The sequence below is a fragment of the Polyodon spathula genome, chromosome 12 (assembly GCF_017654505.1).
Source record: "Polyodon spathula isolate WHYD16114869_AA chromosome 12, ASM1765450v1, whole genome shotgun sequence".
Lineage (NCBI taxonomy): Eukaryota > Metazoa > Chordata > Actinopteri > Acipenseriformes > Polyodontidae > Polyodon > Polyodon spathula.
In genome coordinates, this window is record NC_054545.1 from 26,678,362 (window position 1) to 26,700,395 (window position 22,034).

Consider the following 22,034-nt stretch of genomic DNA (forward strand, 5'->3'; position numbering starts at 1 on the left):
CATCCAGTCGGTCCGGCACAGCAACTGGTTCACCACTGTGGACCTGACAGATGCGTACTTTCGTGTTCCCATCTGCCCGGGTCACAGGAAGTATCTGCGTTTCGCATTCCAGAGCAGGGTGTACGAGTTCTGTATCCTCCCATTCGGCCTGTCACTAGCTCCTCAAACCTTTTCCAAATGTATGGATGCCATTTTAGCTCCCGTGCGGGCTCAAGGCGTCCGACTGCTGAACTATCTGGATGACTGGCTCGTCTGCGCGCAGTCGAAGGAGCAGTTGGCACAGCACACATCGATGGTTACAGACCATCTTCAGCGGCTAGGTCTGAAGGTCAATTCAGAAAACAGCTGCCTCGTGCCAAGCCAACAGACCGAATTCTTGGGTCTGTAACCATGACTGGTGACTCAGTGTCCATGGAAGCGACCTTGTTGACACAAAGAGTTGCCTCGCTGGAGCAGTGTCTCTCAATGTTCAGGTTGAGAGAAACAATCAGCATGGAGCTGTATCAACGCATGCTGGGGTTGATGGCTGCCTCCTCACAAGCCCTTCCTTTGGGCTTATTACACCAGAGACCCCTACAGGCCTGGTTCAATGCCTTCGCGTTACATCCACGGAGAGACAAACACCGCAGGTTGACAGTATCCCAAACCTGCTGGGAAGCACTACGCTGTTGGAAAGTTCCGTCAAACATCCGCCAGGGCATGCGCTTGGGTTCCATCTTCCGGAGGGAGGTGGTTAAGACCGACACTTCCAACCTAGGTTGGGGAGCAGTCTGGAACAGCTCAGGGACCCGCGGATTGTGGTCAGAACCCTGGAGGTCAGCCCACATCAATGCTCTGGAACTCAAAGCAGTGGACCTCGCCCTCTGGCACTTCTTTCCAGTGCTTCTAGACAAGCACGTGCTGGTGCGGTTGGACAACACCACGGTTGTGGCGTATATCAACCGCCAGGGTGGCCTACGGTCCCCCTGCCTTTACCGAATGGTAGCACGGCTGTTGCTATGGGCACAGCTGCATTTGACTTCTCTGCGTGTGGTTCACCTACCGGGCAGAGTCAATTACGCAGCAGACCTCCTATCCAGAGGAGGCCCTCTTGCAGTGAAATGGCGTCTCCACCCTCAGGTGGTAGAGCGCATCTGGGAATGGTTCGGCATAATGCAAGTAGATCTCTTCGCTTCGCGAGAGACCACGCACTGTCCCCTATGGTTCTCGGTGAGGGACCCCGACAGCCCCCTAGCAGTCGATGCACTGGCTCACAAATGGCCGCCAGGTCTCCTATATGCGTTTCCACCGATTCCAATGCTCCCTGCCTTCTTAGAGAAGGTCAGGGTAGAGCAAGCGACAGTGATCCTGGTCGCTCCTCGGTGGCCTCGGAGGATATGGTTTCCGAGCTTGGTGCAGTTGCTGCATCGTCAACCGCGGGAGCTTCCCCTGCGAGCAGACCTATTGTCCCAGGCCGAAGGATGGCTTTGGCACCCGAAGCCCAAGCTCATGCAGCTATGGGCTTGGCCCCTGAACGGGAGCGCCTGTCAGCCTTAGGGCTTTCGACGGCATTCGGAGCACTAGAGCGCCCTCAACTAATTCGCAGTACATGTATAAGTGGCAGTTGTTCTAAGATTGATGTCTGGCGGGGGGCCATGACCCAATATCTTGTCCTATGGCAGTGATATTACAGTTTCTACAGAAACTGTTAGATGAAGGGAAATCTCCCTGTACACTTAAAGTGTATTTAGCCGCCATATCAGCTTGCCATGTACGCATTGACGGATTATCACCAGGTTGCCATTTTCTGGCATCGCAGTTCCTCAAAGGCGCAAAATGTTTGCGACCTCCAAGGACGACCAGTTTACAGTCATGGAGCCTTGACGTGGTGCTAGAAGCCCTTACCAAGGCACCATTTGAGCCTCTCCACACTGTGAATATGAGGCTTGTGTCTATTAAAACTGCATTTCTGCTGTCAGTGGTGTCAGCTAAACGTGTCAGCGAGTTACATGCACTGTCAGTGCATCCTTCATTCTATTAAATTAGCTTATGAATCTGCAGGCCTTCCACCACCAGGGCAGTTGAAGGTGCATTCCACTAGGGGTATGGCGACATTGGGCCCTCTTTAAGGGAGTGCAGGTGTCTAACATTTGCGTGGCAGCCAGTTGGGCTACACCGCATACTTTTATGAGGTTTTACCGGTTAAACGTACTGGATTCCTCTGCTCCACTATTTGGAGCTTCTGTACTACACTCTATGGCACCTTAGGATGCCAATATGGTGTTTACTATTCCACTTTAGGACAGGTGTCATTGCAAGCATAGACGCTGAGGCGCAGTTCCGCATATGCCTAGATGTATTACCTATGCAGTTGCGTTATGACGTAAGTCTGTCCTACTGCCGAGAATCCTCCCTCGCGACGGCTTGGGTACACTGTTCCCATACGTTGATGGTTATTTTCGAATTGAAAGGGAACGATAGGTTGCGGATGCAACCCCGGTTCCCTGAAAGAGAAAATAACCATCAAGCCGCAAGGTCGCTCCAGAAGCCTTCACGGCCTGAAGAGCAAAAGAGGAAGAGAGTCTCCGCGCGCTGCATATAGTAAGCTCCCAGGGGGGCGGGCTTATCGGTAGCTTTGCTATAAAGCTCAGCCAATCTCTACTGCCTGACGGCGATGTCCCTTACGTTGATGGTTATTTTCTCTTTCAGGGAATCAAGGTTGCATCCGTGTTTCGTTTTTTTTTTTACTAAGATTTTAAAAGCTCAACTAAAATATTTTCAATATTTACAGTGGTTGTTTTCCTTACATGTCAAATAGCATTAATGTAATTTGTGTTAGCAAATGATTATGCACTTAGGTCTGTTAATAGCCATTGGGTAGGTGTTTTCATTGTTGGTTATAAATGTGCAATTGTGGTTGTTTTTTTCCCTCACCATTATGAAGGTGTATACAAGTTTTCACACCGTATGCCATGGTTAATTTCAAACCCAGAACCTCTCAGTTTTGTCTCTAAAGTTCTTTACACAGAAGAAAACATGAACTTTATTATCCAAAGCATTTTATAAATGAATCAAGCAGCATCACCAGGTTACCTCATCCTTTGCCTTCAGCGTATGATGAGTGTAAATATTCCCTTGGCAACCAGGTGCTGGTACTTTTTTTACTCAAATACAGTATGTTTGTTGAACTCAGAGAACTTTTCAGAGAACTCTTCAGTTCAAAGACATATTCGAGTGGCGTATTCAAATAAAGGGTTACCATTTAAACACAGTAATGCAGAGCTCTTTTTGAATAAGCACAAGGATATGTGCCTCTTGAAAGACTTATTTAAAAGAAGACTCAGGAGTGTTCTTCTAGTAAGGTCAATAAAATGTTATTTGGAACAGTTTTTTTTTCTATTTGAAAAATATCCATGAAATGTACAATTGGCTGCAATTGAGTTGTTCTGACTTGGTGATAGCACTCATCCTACTGGAGCAGTTATCTGTGCTCTGGCTGCAAGTGTCCCTTGTATTTAGATTGATTGCCTTTACACGTCAATATCAACTGAAATGTACTGAAATTAAGATTAAAAGGCAGTAGAAGTTTAGACAGAAAGAGATTATTCTGGTTTTTCAGAGTTGATTTCAACTAGGAGAAAGACAGTTTTGTGAAACTAAATGGCTCTTTCAAGTAAATAATAATAGACTGTTGTGCAAGCCCCTGTCTTACTGTCACTTGCATCTCCCAGAGCTGGCTACAGTGACGAACCACAGCAACACTTTCTCCACACCTTCTTTCATAGGGGTGGTAAAGGGTCACTTTCAGTACTGTTAGCCATTCACCCCCTCATTGAGTGGAAAGCATCGGTATTAGACATTTATTTTTCTCTTCTTTGTTTAAGACATTTAAAACCAGAATGTACAGGTAGTGTACAAAAAAATGGAAACACCTGGGTAAATGAGGGACACAAAGTATACTGAAAGTAAACGCTTCCACACAAGAGTGTTACTTAAGCATGGAGCTGTATCAACGCATGCTGGGGTTGATGGCTCCCGCCTCACAAGCCCTTCCTTTGGGCTTATTACACCAGAGACCCCTACAGGCCTGGTTCAATGCCTTCGCGTTACATCCACGGAGAGACAAACACCGCAGGTTGACGGTATCCCAAACCTGCTGGGAAGCACTACGCTGGTGGAAAGTTCCGTCAAACATCCGCCAGGGCATGCGCTTGGGTTCCATCTTCCGGAGGGAGGTGGTTAAGACCGACACTTCCAACCTAGGTTGGGGAGCAGTCTGGAACAGCTCAGGGACCCGCGGATTGTGGTCAGAACCCTGGAGGTCAGCCCACATCAATGCTCTGGAACTCAAAGCAGTGGACCTCGCCCTCTGGCACTTCTTTCCAGTGCTTCTAGACAAGCACGTGCTGGTGCGGTTGGACAACACCACGGTTGTGGCGTATATCAACCGCCAGGGTGGCCTACGGTCCCCCTGCCTTTACCGAATGGTAGCACGGCCGTTGCTATGGGCACAGCTGCGTTTGACTTCTCTGCGTGTGGTTCACCTACCGGGCAGAGTCAATTACGCAGCAGACCTCCTATCCAGAGGGTAAATGAGGGACACAAAGTATACTGAAAGTAAACGCTTCCACACAAGGGTGGCTCATGTGTTACTTAAGCAAATAACATCCCAGCATGCTTAGGGTCATGTATAAAAGTGCTGGACAGGCCTGGTTGCCTATAATTATGGCTAGCATGGCTGTAAGAGGAGACCTCAGTGACTTTGAAAGAGGGGTGATTGTTGGGCTGTATTTGACAGGAGCTTCAGTGACCAAGACAGCTCAACTTGTTGATGTTTCACGAGGAACATTATCTTGGTATGGGCGTAAGCGCATACTCCAGGATCATGATATCCGTGCATTAATTCAAAGTGCAAGGCAAAACAGGCGAGCAACTGCAGGTCAATTGACTGCAAATTTCAACTTGGGGCGTGAGCAGCCAGTTTCATCAAAAACAGTCCACCGAGAACTCCACAGAGCAGGATACCATAGTTGGGTTGCAGGGCACAAACCACTCATTATACCTGGCAATGCACAATTGCGAGTCCAGTGGTGCAAAGAGCACATGCAATGGCCTACAGAGCAGTGGAGAAAAGTGATCAAATTAATCATCCTTCACCATGTTCTCGACAAATGGACGAGTGCACGTGTGGTGCCCATCTAAAGAATTCTACAGCCCTGAGTGCTTGGTTCCAACAGTGAAGGGTTCTGGTGGTTCCGTAATGTTGGGGGGCGCATTTTCCTGGCATGGTTTGGGTGCACTCATTCCCTTAGAAGGAAAGACCCATGTAGTAGCATTTCTTTCCTGCTGGGGGAGGGGGGGTCTTCTCTTCCAGGATGACATTGCCCCCATCCACAGAGCACGTGCTGTCATCCATTGGTTTGATGATCATGACACTGATGTTATACATATGTCATGGCCTTCTCAATCACCAGATCTGAACCCAGTCGAGCATTTATGGGATATTCTGGAACGACACCTGAGACAGCATTTTCCACCTCCATCAACCAGGCATGTGTTGATTGACTTTCTCGTGGAAGAATGGTGCCGCATTCCTCCTGCAGAATTCCAGAGGCTGGTAGACTCTATGCCACGGTGCATACAGGCCATAATGGGTGGTGGCCCAATGCCCTATTAAATGTCTTTACATTGGTGTTTCCATGTTTTTGCCCACTACCAGTACCTTGTTATTGGTCTATGATTTGCTGGGTACCCTTCTTTAGAAAAATGTAAATAGTTTAATAATAAAAAAAAACAGCATTCAAGTAGCGTGAAAAAAATTCACTTGAATATGAAATAACTGGAAAATGAAATGATTTGAATCAGCTGTTGGACTGATGTCACAGTAGGTATCTTCCATCTGAAGTTGGTTGGCCGAAGTAAGAGGCTAACTGGCCTCTGAATTGGGCACTGGATTGATTTCTAAAATATGTTATGAATATCCATTATTAAGGAAACTGAAAACTGTGCAATCTCCAAGCCATCCAGTGTTATGTATTATTTTAGACTATTCCCAAATGTAATTAAGTCACTTTGAATATTTTTTTTTTTTTACTACTGGCATGCTGTGTGAATTATTTAAGGCATTTTTCATGACTTCAATTACTATAATGAATAACACTGTTGCAATTAGCAGACAAAAATAATGTGGTGTTAATAAGCTGTTATATATATATATATATATAATATATATATATATATATATATATATATATATATATATATATATATATATATATAATGTATGTTCGTTTTCAATCATGATAATTGTCAATAATTAGCAACTAATGAGTTTCATGCGAAATATGTTGATTGCACAAAATAAAAGTATAAAAGTAGAGCAATATTATTCTAACACATACATACATTATGAATAAATAGATGCTGTGCTGGGTGGAAGTTTGCTTAGAAGCACATTGCACATTACATTAAACAGAGCACACAAAAGGAACCCATTCATCTACTGACCCACAGTTAGAAGCAGCATGTCGCAGCCAGCATGGTCCCCAAAACTAATCGACATTCAGTGTAGGCACGGTGTTGGACAGTGGGAAACTTACCCAAGTCTGCACATCCAAACAATTGAGAATTTATAACCTGCAAGTTCCAAGAAGTTGAAAAGTGAAGATATAAACATGTCAAGACCCTGTCCTACTGAAGTCTCTCTGACAAAAACTGAGAATCAGAGAACAGCACAGAAGCATGGAGATTGCACTGCTGGTGTGGGGACCCATTCAAAACAGTCCATTTAAAGCACAATCTATTTAAAGCACAATCTATTTTTTTTTTCTCAAAAGGTGCATCACAGCATTAGAATACATTGTACTTTTGAGGGATCCGGGCCTTTGTTTACCTTGTTTGTCTCAAGCTGTGTTTATAAGGATGATGCTGCTTACATACATATGATTGCTTAGTCACCCCCAGTGAAAACCAGTTGAAGACTTTTGATGCTTGATGGACATTGACCTCAGAAGACTGCAGTGATTAAATAGTGCAACAGCACCTCTCAAGAACACAAATTCATGCCTCCATGCCTGCATCTTCAAACTTTTTGCTTGTACCTTTTCTACACATGCTATGCTTGTTTCTTATGCCATCGACAGGTCTGATCGATTTAACTTGCTTTCTGCCTTAGGCCTCTGTTTTCTCAACATGTCCATCAGGCTCATTCTGAACAGCTCCTCTGTGCTCTGCATTCTTCTCCTGATATCAGTTTGTCAGGACTAGTTTGCCTCTTAATTTCCTTGTCGTTTCTTGCCTAAGGCGGTTTAGCTCTTTTCTTTCCTCTGCTTTGGTCCTGTATTCCCCCCCTTCTGGCTTCATCAGCATCACACTAGTTATTCCCTCTTCCTCACCATCTTTTGTACTTCAACTATTGGCATTTGGCTGCTATGGAATCAGAATTTCTGTGGATTGTTTTTTTTTTTTTTTTCATGATTCCAAAACCTGTGAACCCAGAATTCAAAATGTGCTGAATTTGTTATTTCTTATTTGTTCATAAGATGATTGTATATAGTAATAATGAAATAAATTAATATAACTCTTTGAAAAATCTATTAACTAGTACACATTGACAGCATCTGACCTCACCTGGTTGCTTTTGAATGAAATTCTTGTTGTTTCAAATGCACGCCTTTCCTTTTTAGATGCTTTGTATTGATTCTATGTGTCCACAGCCTGCTTCTTGTAATCTAATATTAAAGTAGTTGAATAGTAAATGGTTTATGTTGACAGGACAAGATATTTTAGATAGACTAATATTTCCAAATTGACTAAAAATGACTAGGTTGTAATTCCCTGTGTTGCCTTCCCAGGTTCCCTTCATTATTCAAAATCAGTCATGTGGAAAAACCTGAACTGTACAGTAGCTTTAGACATTACATTCAGAAAGCTTTTGAAGGTACAGTAGCATACATAGAAGATATTACTGGACACAGCGACATGGAATAAATCTAAATTATAAGACTGATAAAACCAATACAAAGAATAATTATGGCGGCTCTTTTAAACATTGATTTAATTTACGCCTTGGTTTATTAAGTCAAATGACATACAGCAGGTGCCCCTGCACATGCTGAGTGCCTACAATAAATGTTCTTTATCTTTTTTTTGTTTGTAATGGTTGATGTTAGCGATTGATAAAATCTGAATGGAGGAAGTTACCTGACCATTCTCAATGATTTCCATCTCGCTCAGTAATTTCCTCAGTAATCTGTGCCACATACCAACCTCAACTGAGAAGTGTTTAGTATAAATTGGGTTGTTTAAACCATTGGAGGATCTTTTCCAAACTTAAGCCTGGAATAACGTTGCCCAGCCAGAAATCTGAGCTGGTTAGATTTCAATCACAATTGAAGTTTGAAGAGCTAAAACTGTACTTGGGAGAGATTTGAATTACTGAGGCTGTTTCAGCTTCTTCTGCATGGTGTTTTTTGGAGTATCAAGCTTGCAATATTAGTTCTAACTGCTCAGTGAATTTGGCAAATGTGACTGGAGATGAATGATGTCAGTGACTCCCAAGTAAAAAAAAAACCCTCTGCCCCACATTAAAGGAGTGCTAGGGCAAACCAATGAAAAGAATAGCAAAGGACTTGAGTTTACAACTGTCTTTGGGTTTATTCATTTAGAACATAATGATATAATAATGCTATTCCCATTTGAAAAAGTCTTCAGCATGTGTAAAGCTGAAAAGTCACATTAGCGCCTGCATGACTTTCTGTCTTTGCATTGCATTTTCCTCCAAATTGTTCTGCACTGAAAAATAAACCCTTCAAGAGAGTCAAGAATAAATCTGAGGTGCACCGTTCTTTGCGAGACCAGCCTAGCCTTCAGAGGTCAAAAGAGAGAAGTCTGTCAGAGCTGTAAGTAACTTTTGAGCACATATCAGTAGCCTGTGAGCAAAACAATACTTTTTCATTATAGCACAGTATCATTCTTTGACTGTGATAAATACTAGAAAAAAAACAGTTTACACTGCTGTGAATCACTGTAGAGAGTTGGGTGCAATACAGCCTCCCACAGTTTGATACTACTACAGTCTTGAAAGCACTTTAACATCTGATACCTAACTGCAATTGCAATCTCATTTCAAAGACTGTTCATCTTTCTTTTTTCTTTTTCTTTTTCTTTTCTCCTTGTTGAAAGGAGTGTGACCGAGCAAATGAGCAAAAAATTGTGTGAGGAGAATATTTTGTCTGGTATCGGCATTATTACACTGATTAAGTCTGCAAATGCTGAGGAGAATGAAAATAAAAACATATTTAATGAATATTAAAAGAAATTCAATAGTTTTTTTTTTTTTCATAAATCAAAGGGCTGACAGACCAGCAGGTTTGTGTTAGCTTAGTTTTCTTAATTTATGTCTGTCAAATCTACATAGATGAGGCATTCCTGTCTCTTTTAAAGCACATGGTTTTTTTCAGCATCGTCTGCATTAATCCTGGCTTTCTGACTAATTGATTGTGTGGTCGACTGATTAGTGAACTAGAAAAATTGCCAAGACATAAAAGATGTGTTTTTTCTCATGGGGAGCAATAACACAAAGCAAGACTGAATCATAACTTTACCTCTCTTCTTATAAACACAGTACCTGTAACCTACTATTAATGGAGACAAGTGCTAAACATCTGAATCATTCAGGTCCCAACACTTCTTACTCAACGTAAACAATATTTTTTTTTTTTCTAAAGTGACGCTTAAGAAGCTTAACCAGGAAATTATCATGCAATGTAAAACCACATACTATTTTTCAATACCGAAGCCTTTTAATACAATTTAAAACATTTCATACTTGGTAATTTTGGTCCCTTCTGTGAATGACAAGTTCATTATCAAAAGGCCACGAGTCTACTCCAGCACCGTTCAGAATCTCTTTTTTTTGTTGTTTTGTGTTGAGATTTTTAGGAATCAATTAGTCATTTTTGCTGGTGGTCTTACTTCAACAACAAAGGTTAGAACTTATCTTTTCAAACGCTATACATATTTATTAGGATAGATGTATGGTTTTAATAGCTGGCACTCAAGCTCACAAAGCTAGTTTCTGTCAGGAATGTAATTGCCTTTTCATAGCTTGTTGGATTAATGTGACCTAAAACTACTTTTCCCCATTGAGTCCCTGAATAAATATGATCCATGAGCTATGTTGTGCATTGCAGCATTGACTAATGAACCTCTACACACTCCATCACTTATCAAAATGGGTGGGATCTTTCTATTGCTGTTGGCAAATATCAAAAGCTGCTTCTGTTTTTTTTTGGTTTTGTTTTGTTTTTTTGGGGGGTTTTTTGTCAGTAATTACCACGGTCTTCAGTATAAAAATATACATTCACACATCCCTGCTAATTTGTAAACAGGAATCTAGCCTGATGTGTTCCTAGAATGTTGGTTCAACTCCAGCTTCCTCATTCTTGTCCTAACACTGAGAAACTAAACTGCTACAAATCCAAAGTGAAGTCACACTATTTTCCAATGATCAAAATCAGTCAAAGGATGAAACCACAAGTATGTGTGCTGCTGCCACACATATTTGCAATCCTAAATAAAATAAAAAATAATACATTCTGGCAGCTAGTTTAATACAGTTTTGTTATTAAACAGTATTTTTTTTGTTCTTCCTTAATAGGATTTTGTGAGGCTTTATTCGATACACAAGAAAAGCCTTTTCTTACGGCATTCTTTTTATCGTGAGTGCATGTACAGTATGTATTTATGTATGTATATGTAGATATTTTTTCTTTCATTTATGGTATTGATATTAATAACTGTGAAATAATGCATTACAAGATCAGAATCTCCTGCAAGCTGCTAGATTTGCCTACTTTTAAAAGCATCTTTTGTAGCCTGCAGAACCATTTAATTCCCTCTTGGTAGTGGTCCAGTTAGTTGATTGCTCAGTTAATAGACTTCCAGATACAGGACTCATCTGTATTATTTAATCTTCCAGATTCAAGTGGGAACCACAGTCAACAAATCCATAGCAGCTTGACATTATTATGAGTTAACTGAAGCCAGTTACAAAGTTCAGTATTGTCTTCCCTGCATCATTAGCAAGAGCACATGGATAAGTGTGGTTGTGCTTGAGAATGAGCTTTTCTATGAGGGAAGTGTGTAGGAAATTCTCTGGTGATTGAGTATTAGAAGGATGTGCAAATGGAGTCCATGCTGTTTGTTGCATTGCAGACAATGAGTCGGTCTCAGATGCCAGGGTTCCAGTCCTCAGTCATTAACTCTGGCAATGTAAAATGTATACAGTTACTTTAAAAATAAATTAAGGCTACGATAGATTGTTAATGAAAACAGTCAAATGCAATTACAGTTGTAGTAACTGAAAATAATACACTGTCTGCAGTCTTTTTTTAAATAAAATAATAGTGTATTTGAGAGTTTTTGAAGGTCTAAATCACATTCTGTTCATCTTCTTTCTTCAGTGAGCCAATTATGGTATCTGGAGTGCAAGGAGATTGGAACACACTTGTTGCAGTAACTCCAGTTGCAATTTCAGTATTCATTTATAGCACAATTGTCTAAGAGGATGACATTCTGCCTGTAAAAGTAAAGTCTGTTGAGTCCTCACATGTGGAAATATTTTGTAAATGAGTATCAACATTGCATGTATACATCCTTATAAAAGTTTACCATTATATTTCTACACACTTTTACCAAACTTTTCTTATGATTATACTATGCATTTACCACAGCTTACCCTGGTTTGCCATTTTTTAAAACAAATACAGTACCTTTCTGTGCTTTACGATGCTTATCTATGCTTCACTATTCTTTCACTGTGCTTCATTACACTTTGCAATGCTTTTACTATGGGAATCTTGTATAAGTAACTTTGCTAAAAACAGCAGACCAGAAAACAAATCTGTTTTATTTATGTTCCTGTATAGGACAATGAAAGTATGTCATTAATGTGTAGTGATTTTTATTTCGGAAAAGAAATAACGTAAAGTGGTTTAATCTGAGTCTGTATTAAAATGATCACAGAAGATTGTTTACTTTACCTCAAAGAGTATTTATTCATCTGCTTTATAGTTGTTGGAAGAAGACACATTTAGTATACATCTCTTTTTACTGCTTATGAACAGTATGTTTTCCGTCTGTTTGTTGTCTGTGTGCTGTTTAAAACCCTCAACAACTGAGCCAAAAGCCATGAGCTTTCTGCTTCTGCTTCTGCTTCTGCTACAACTGTCTTAGATTTCACACGTGTAAGTTTAGCTTTCGATTATGGGCTTTATACAATCAGTTCTGATGTTATTTTAAACAAATGGGATAGTCTTCTTGTCAGTGAGCAATTCCATGTCATGAGTTATTGTGAGAAAGATTCATAAAGACATGATATGTTACATCTGCAGTCATTGTTAAAGCTCAGGAAACAGAACTCAAGAGATATTTTTCCATATGGTGTTTATGGGATATCTGTTCAAGTATATCTACAAGTATGTATTTCTACAGGTAAATGCAATTTAGTTTTGTCTTGGACAAGCTAAAATAATTTTAATTAAACTTAGTAATGCCGTACCTACATAGGTGTTAAAAGTCACATTGAATAAATTGCTACGTTATTTATGAAGCAAGTTTTGAGGGTGTTCTAATAATATCTTAATAGTAATACTTTAATATACATTACTGTAAAAAAAACTATGGATACTAAACATAGAGTTGTTGTCATTCATTGTATAAATGGAGCATGGTTGATCCCTCATAATAAACATCTTCATTACAATCTAAATGCCAGATGGTTCAGGTTTGAGCTGCATGCCACTCAAAAATCAAACAATTCCAGTGTAACTTGTGTAGAGACCTTCGATATCATGATGTATTTTCTTTATCTTTTTGTAAATTCAGAGAATGAAAACTAACCAATTAATACAACAGAGAGAGCAGCAGCAGATCAAACTGTGGTCTGAGTTAGTGCTGAAGGGAAGAAATCCAGCGACAAGCCCCCAAGACCACCTTAATTAATTTCCCTTTGTCAGCCGTCAAGAGGAATGCTCTGAACCTCTTTTTGAAAAATTAGTTGACATTCAAAATTTGGGATCTTTTGACCTTGGGATCCAAGCAAAGCATTTGTTCTGTTTTAGTTTCAATTTAAAACAGTGACAGTCCCAGTTGCCCTAAAGGACTGCTGCTGTATTTTTAGCCTTGTGCTTGTGCTACCTGCCTTTCAGATGGCTTTCAATTCCAGCGCTTTTTGCCTGTCTAACAACATCTCTGTCAGGGTGTACTTGGGAGTACTGACAAGTGCTTTCTGTCTTTAGGCTACTTGTGTGGTAGTCTGTCTCCTTCCCTTAACACTTCCTTGCATTTATATAAAAAAAAAAATTAAAAAAACCTAAACAACAACAAAAGTAGTGGTGCCTAAAGGCTTGAAGAAGCTGGTGCGAGTCTATAAACAGCTTGATAAATTTGAATAAATCATTATGAAGAAAGTCTAGTCCTCTGCTGACTGAAAGTTTTGTTGTACAAGACATTGTCAGAACATTTGTATAATTTGACAACTAAGTTTCTTAATAGTACTGCTTTCAATTATATGAAACCAGGTCTTGGTTTTCTTTATGTAGTAGTCTTTACCAGAATGTGTTTTATTTCCACAAGGAACATATGGGACATTATCGACACAAAAAGCTGCTTTTCATAATTTTTCTTCAAGGGAAAAAAAAAACTCCCAGTCTAATATGATTGTGTTTAAAAAGATCAATGCAGCTGGCAGGGTAATTCAGTGAAATCCTTTCTTGATATGGAGCCTGGCCTTTGAAGATGAGGTCCCACAATCATCCTTTACGAAACGTGAATAAAAACTGTCCTTTTTGGAATGGGAGGAATGAGATCTGGTAGATGTATCATTCTTAGTACAGTAGATATGAGTTCACACTCTTCAAACCTTACAAGAAAGAAAGAACACCTCTGGCTGTTATGAGATTTTCACTATGTTCCTGTGTACTGTTAATACATTGTGTGGGGTGTGTCTTAGTGGCTCTTGAAATTGGGGCCAGAGAATGTTACAGATATTGGTGGGGATTTTAAATTTGTATTTGTGTTTGTGCTGATCTCTTTCATTGTTTGACTCCCCAGGCATTTTCTCTTCAAGACGTCTTCAGGGACCACACCCCTGTTCAGCAGCTCGGCTCCAGGCTACCCCCTGACACCCGGGACTGTCTACTCTCCACCGCCACGACTCCTGTCCAGGAATGCCTTCTCCCGGAACACGTTTAAACTGAAGAAACCGTCCAAGTACTGCAGCTGGAAATGTGCTGCCATCTCTGCCATTGGTGCGGCGCTAGTTCTGGCTATACTACTCTCCTATTTCATAGGTAGGACACCTTCGATTGAAACGATCTCAATAGCCTTGTGTAGGTGTGTAAGCTTGGATTTGGTGAAATGTAGCTATCCCTGTGGTTTTCTATAATATCTAACGCAGATGAAAGTGCAACAGTGGCTGAAGGTGTTATTTAAACATTTGCTTTACTATAACAGTGTTATGCGAAAGTAAAACTGTCATCATGTTTGACCATACCAAAGCTTCTAGGTCGGTCCCTCCGCCCTTCCCCAAACACGTATTATGATCATGCACTTCCATACTTCCCAGTTTCCCAGTGCAGATTAGAGAATGGCTGGGTGTAGTACAGATGAACCGAAGTGGGAAAAAATAATCAGCTGTACACAACCTTCGACCAGATATTGTCTTGTGGTCTGGATAAGCATGCCTTGTTCATCTGGTAGAGTTAACCGTGCCATGGGAGGATGCTGTGGATGAGGCGTATGAGAAGAAGAAACTTCAGTATCCTCAACTAGCTGCTGAAGCGGAACAGCGAGGATGGAGAGTCCGGGCTTACACAGTGGAGGTGGGTTGTCGATGATTTGTGGCACACTCTACAACACTGTTAGTCAGAGATGTTGGGTTCAGTGGCCAAGAGTTGCGTCGCACAGTGAAGAACTTATCTGAAGCAGCAGAAAGGAGCAGCAACTGGCTGTGGTTGAGACGGAAAGATTCTGGATGGGGATCTCAAGCACAATAGAAAGAAAGCAACGTTGATGTACGGATAAGTAAGCTGGGCTGAGTTGAGTGGGGGACAGAGGGGGGTGATGCTGGGATGCCAGAATCACTGTTGAACCCTCTTGAGGTGTGCTGGGCTAGTCGACGAAACACTCAGGAAGAAGGTGCCCACTTGAAGACCCTAGAGATGTACCATACTTAGCTCAGGGTTGTCATGCTGATTCGCTGGGGAGGCAAAATAAGCTGATCCCTGAAGCCAGCATTACACTACAGCCATCAACACCAGGCAGAAGGATATCTACATCATCAGATGGAAAGAAAAGCAAATGGATGGAGATGCAGATGGATCACATTAGTTTACTGTAAAGCTGCGTATTAGTTGGTGCTTATCTTGGCAAGAGCCGAGTTCAAATCAGCATGAAGTTTTAACTAATTCGACCAAAAATTACAATCCTTTAATAACACCTCACTTACAATCTGTTAGACTTTGTGTGTGTGTGTGTGTGTGTGTGTGTGCATAGATAATATATATAGTAACATGGCAGGGAGGGGGTTAATATCCTCCCTGCCAAAAACATAATTGTTTTATTATTAATTATCACTTGCACCTGGCTACTATTGTAAATTAGAGCCAGGTGCAGGGTATATAAAGAGAGGAGCCCAATTTGAAGGTGTACTCAATCGTAATTAAAAAAGGTACTGTGTGAAAGCCTTTTTGTTGAAACATGTTTTTAGATTTTTGTTTATTTGTCAGGTAAATGACTTAGCGGTCCTGCGAGATAGTCAGGGACCTGCACCAAATGTTTAGTAAGAGCTCTGAAGGAGCTAGGTGTTTATTTTCATTTTTGCTTATTTTGTATAATTAAAAGTCTGTGTCAGCACTTATTCTTTCAAATCCTGTGTGTTCAGTCGGACAGGACAGCCAAACGAGCCCTGTGGCGAGTGGTGGGCGGAGCTCGGATTTTACTATATATATATATATATATATATATATATATATATATATATATATATATATATATATATATATATATATATATATATATATATATACACCCCCTTTCAAAATTTTCACCTTTTGTTGCCTTATAGCCTGGAATTAAAATGCATTAAAGTAGTTTTTTTTTTCATTTATCTATACATCCTACCCCACAAGTAAAATAAAATATTCTAGAAATGTGTAGAAAATTCATTAAAAATAAAAACTGAAATAGCTTGGTTGGATAAATGCCTACCCCTCTTGTAATAGCAATGCTAAATTAACTCAGGTGTAACCAGTCGCCTTCAAAATCACACACCAAGTTAAGTGGCCTCCACCTGTGTTAAATTGTAGTGATTCACATGATTTCAGGATAAATTCAGCAGTTCCTGTAGGTCCTGCTGGGTAATGCATTTCAGAGAAAAGACTCAACCATGAGCACCAAGGCGCTTTCAACAGAACTCCGGGACAAAGTTGTTGAAAAGCACAGATCAGGGGATGGGTATAAAAAAAATATCAAAGGCCTTGAATTCCCTTGGAGCACGGTCAAGATGATTATTAAGAAGTGGAAGGTGTATGGCACCACCAAGACCCCGCCTAGATCAGGCCGTCCATCCAAAATAGATAACCGAGCAAGAAAGGTACTGATCAGAGAGACTACCAAGAGGCCAGTGGCAACTTTGCAAGAGCTACAGGCTTATATGGTCAAGACTGGTCAAAGTGTTACAACAATATCCCAAGCACTCCACAAATCAGACTTGTATGGTAGGATGGCAAGAAGGAAGCCATTACTCAAGAAAGCCCACCTTGAATCCTGTTTGAAGTATGCAAAAAAAACAACAAAAAAAAACACTTTTTGTGGTCTGACAAAACTAAAATGGAATTTTTTGGCCTAAATGCAAAGCGTTATGTTTGGCACATCACCCAAAGAACACCATCCCTACTGTGAAGTATGGGGTTGGCAGCATCATGTTATGGGGAAGAAGGGAAAATGAATGGAATGAAAGTACAGAGAAGTCCTTGAGGAAAACCTGCTGCCCTCTGCAAGAAAGCTGAAACTGACACCGAAGTTCACCTTTCAGCATAACAACGACCCAAAGCACACAGCCAAAGCTACATTGGAGTGGCTAAGGAAATAAAAGGTAAATGTCCTTGAATGGCCCGATCAGAGCCTCGACCTATACCCAATGGAAAATGTGTGGCATGACTTGAAGATTGCTGTCCATCAACAGTCACCAAGGAACTTGACAGCTTGAACAGTGGATTTCTCCTAAATCCGTAATTATTGTTGGTTGCCTTCCTACTCCAGCTATTACTGTAGATATAGGTAGGACCACAGCAATATAAAATTAGACCACAAAATCTGCACCTTATAATTGTTTACACACAGCTACAGCAATGAATATAATTGTAATTTCAGTAATAGTTAAACTGCTAAAATGTCATTTCTAATCCTTCATTTTGATTCATATATTTCAAACCTTTACATTTGTGTTTAAAACTATTTGTTTTTAAGCTGTATCATTTTTATTTTTGTTTGTTTGTTTTTACTCTCCACCCTCTCTTATTATGCTCTAATTACATTTCAGAACTAGGTTTCTTTGTAAGGCTTTGGAAACTTAATAAAAAGGAAATTCCTTCCTTGATTGAATCTCCTCAAAATTCAAGGTGCATCTTTGAGAACGATAAGAATTCTGCTGGAAAGAAATCACATTTGTAATACTAACAGAATATGGTTTACATTATGAGTAATGCATTACTGTAGAGAGGAGAAAGAGCTAAAGCACTTTGAATGAGAAAGCAGTGAGGCACCCTGACCAGAAAAGGTTTTCCATTACATGTAGGATTACACTTTGCTTTAGCTGTACAGTTTCACTGGGCCACAGCTGCACTCTGTCTCTGTAATTCTACCCATAAATTACAGGCAAACAAAGCCGGTGTAACAAAACTTGCTTTCTTGTTTATATCTACAACCACAAAATAAATAAAAAAACAGATTGCTATGATTTATTTGGTTAAGATTTACAGAGGAAACATGCTTATGTTTAGTAGTTGAACTCCCTAAAGATTTAAAAGAAATTGGATTAATATTGGATAAATAAATCACTGAAAACACAAAGTCAAAGCTTACTGTAAATCTTTATAAAGATGATGTAGATAGATTAAAGTGTTAGCCTTCAAGTGTATCATGAAAAGTATAGCAATTTGAAATTACTTGACAGAAATATGATTAGTTGTAGGGAGTTAATTAGTCCAGTCACTAAACTAGCAACACTGACGTCCAGAGATTACTATAAGAGTCATTTACGTATTACTGGTAAAGAAGTCTCCACCGTGGTATTTATTTCAGCCTTTTACTTAACATTTTCAGATAATTCCCTTCGGTAGTTTGTATGAGATGGAAATGCTAGGATTACCTTTAGTGTTTAATTATTGTTTTTTAACTGTAAATCATAAAACCGATAGTAAGCTGTGTTCTTGCGTTGAATATCCTTTTCAATATTGAATGCTACAAATTTGTTGGGTTTTGTTTTGTTTTTATTATTATTATATACCAGATCTCATGTATCTTGACTTCATTCAAATCCAGCCACAGACTAACAGGGCAAATGTCACTGTCACAAATTACAATGCATTGCAAAGAAGATCAAAGGAAAGTAATTATCTGTTTGATATAGATTTAAGCAGTAGCAAAATTGAAAAAGAAAGAAGAGACTAGATTACAGTAAGACACCGCTTCTGTAGTTTTGTCCTCTTTAATCATATTGCATGTTTAAGCACGGCAACAGTTTTGTTGTATTTTCACTTGCTTTTGCCAAAGTTTACAGATTGTCCTTGTAGACTCTGCAAACCCATTGCCAGTCTTGAATGGAACACCTCAACTCCGAATCAATCTGATCAATAGAGCCTTATTATGGAGCTCAATCAGCTGGACAGTCGAGACCTAATCACTTGCTGTAATTTAGTCCTTTTCATTATACATTTAATATTATTTAAAGGTGAAAACAGTGTGTACTTGTTTACTTTTCTCCTAGCTCTTTTGTCACAGAGCTAGACATGAGAAAAAGCAATTACATTCAGACGCCTGTGTTTCAGAGCATTTTATTCCAGTGGACAATTTGAACCCTTTTTGTGAAAACAAAATAAAAATGCCAATATTGCAAACATTACTGGTATTTATTTCTTTTCAGTATTTCATTTATTTTATTTCATATAGTAAAAAGTTTTGAAAATCAGGGTCCTTGTTCTCCTTTCAAACCATTTAATTCTGTATATTGCATTAATCAGATTAGTTCATGTGTCCAGTGTTTATCATATACAGACAAAAACATACCCTTACCAAATATCGATTGGAATCAAAACTGACAGCAACAAACAAATCTGAAAAATAGCTAAAGAAAAAAAAAAGAGATTTAAGCATTAATGTCCAGCACCTTTGTCATTACCTGCAAGTTAATCAAGATCAATTATCAACAGGTAATGATCACTAGGGAGGATATTAAAAACCAAACTAAACGTTGTGTATACGAGTGCATTTTTTAAATGGGTTTTAGGTTTTATTTTGGACTGGTTCACTTAGGCTACAGCGCTAATCTGTTGGGCAATCACTGTATTAAAACTGCAGCAACTTGAAGGCAACCGTTACCAGGTAAAATAAAATGTTAAATAATATATTTATCCATGTGCTGTTCACAACAAAATAGCAAGCAGAAACTCCTATTCTGGACTATGCACACAGTAGTGTCATATTCCTAGCTAGTGTTTTCCTCCGCAGCAGTTTCAAGCACTTAAGATGGTCCAAATGCAGTTTTAAGTTTTTACAGTGTTGTGAAGTGTGGTCGAGGCATTTTAAGGCTTTCAACATGGTTGCTAGGATACAGGTGAGCCTTTCTGATGCAAGGAAATTGAGTCTGGCATCATATATTATGGGGAATAGAATGTTGTCTTTGATCAGTCCCCAGGGAACCTTTTAGGGACCACAGCAATTAAAGCATAAACAACAATAACAAATACATTTTCTCTAATTGCTGAAAAATGATAACTGTCTAAGGGCACTTTGTTCTTGTTCTGCATTCAAAATCTCCTTTAATAAATCAGTATGCTGTCTTGCAAGACAGGGCTGGGAGGAAAGGAAGCATTTTTCCTTAATTGGTGTATTCAGTAAAACATCAGAAATGAACACTAAAGAAATGACGCATATCGAAGAATTTGATTGTTTTAAAAGATTTTGCAGCTGTTGAAGTTTCTAACACAGTTCAGATTCCAGATGAAAACTATAACTGAAATGAACAGATTTATATGCAAAAATAGGCCACTCTTTTGTGACAGGAAAATGAAACCCCACAAGACATAAAACTCCCAAAAAACAACTACACAGATTTCACTGAATGACTCAAAAGTGTGCCTTGAGTATATATAACCAAAGTAGCTATAAATTACATTCGAATAGCTTCTTTACATTTACCCAAGTCTGATGTTTCTAAGAATGCAATGTGGTTCTGCGTTCTGTTGCTTCGATATTTAGTTATCAACTTTTCTTTCTGTAAATCTGCCTTTACCTGGTAACGGCAGGTTTGGAGTAAATAAAAAAACATATTAATAATAATAATAATAATAATAATAATAATAATAATAATAATAATAATAATAATAATAATAATAATAACTCTGAATTTCCACAGCAGGTCCCTACAAACACTATTAAACAGAAAGGGAAATGTCAAGCTTTTAAATTGTGAAGCTACTGTTGGGTTGGTGCAAATTGCCTTTGGTTTTTAGGAACTTGATAAATTATTTTGTAATATTGTTTTTTTTAATATTGTTCTACATGAATTCTGGGCTTAGCAGTGACTTCTAGCTTTTGGTGTAATATAAATGTCAAGACATTCACTTACCTACAATTAATATAATGTAACGTTTGTGTAACCTTATTAAAAATTAAACAACATGAATTCTGGGCACTTTAAGCCGTGGACTTGTTCTAGCCTTATTGGTTGGTTAATATAAATGTAAGAACATGTCCACATTAAAACCCTACCAATGAATATAATGTAAATACGTTTTTAAATTTGAGCTTTATTTAAAATGTGTGCTCTTTCTGGCACTCTGCATGAATAATTCACAAGGTGCTCAGATGTGTGTCTGTTGGTGCAAGTCCAGTGTTGATTACATCCATATTTATAAGGACCTCATTACCCCTGTATACTGATGGTTGGCAGTGCAAGGGAATTGAAAATGTTAAGTGAAGTCCTCAAAGCCAGAGTACTCTTACAAGATCAGACTTCAGCACAGAGACCACCTCCTTATAGTACATTGTTTGGTCACCTCATGCCTTGTGCCAATTTCACAGCATTGCAAACAAACGCAGCAGGGACAATCACAAAGAACATGTACAGTGAAACTGATGTCACCCCCACTTATTATCAATGCATTGAAATGTCCCGAACAGAATATAATGAGAGCAAATGAGAAAAAGCTCCTGATAATATCACTTGTCACATTTAACGCTCACATTTAACCATCGTGCAACTGACTTCTACCCCACTTACCACTTTGGAAGGGAAAAGATTAGACAAGTTTAGGTTGAGTAAGTAAGTTGCTGTACAGTTTTAACATGTTCAAAATGAAAAGTATTGTATCACTGCAATGTGTATGTTTACAGCTTTTGTTTTTGTTTATTTGAATGTGTTGCACGTGATCTACAGATTTTGCTTGCTATGCAACAAGCCTGTAGGAAAATGTATTTGTTAACTAGTTCAATGAGAAATTGTCCCCAGGCCCTCTTTAAAAGAAACTAAAAGACAAGAAAATTTTAATTAATACTAAACCAAATTAAATTCATCATAAGCCTTCATAGTTCTAGTGCCTCTACATTTTTTAAAATTGGTTTTACATATTTAAATAGGTTGCTGTGTTGTCAAGCTCTCTTGTCATCTGTTTGTGTTTTAGTAAAATATTATCAGTAGAATAAAAATGTGGAAACTGAGCATGATTCTGGGACACTGCAACTTCAGGTGGTGTTTAAGACCTTATTAAATG

The 22,034-nt window shown here is 39.2% G+C and overlaps 1 protein-coding gene across 16 annotated transcripts in view; it reads left to right on the plus strand.

Annotated features, from left to right (window-relative positions):
• The window catches only part of LOC121324203 (teneurin-2), a 460,344-nt gene that overhangs the window by 337,116 nt on the left and 101,194 nt on the right, over positions 1-22,034 (plus strand). For all 16 annotated transcript variants that reach the window (XM_041265803.1, XM_041265804.1, XM_041265807.1 and 13 more), the window contains one exon: positions 14,095-14,333. In XM_041265803.1, coding sequence (XP_041121737.1) covers positions 14,095-14,333 — 239 coding nt within the window. The remainder of the gene's footprint in view (positions 1-14,094; positions 14,334-22,034) is intronic.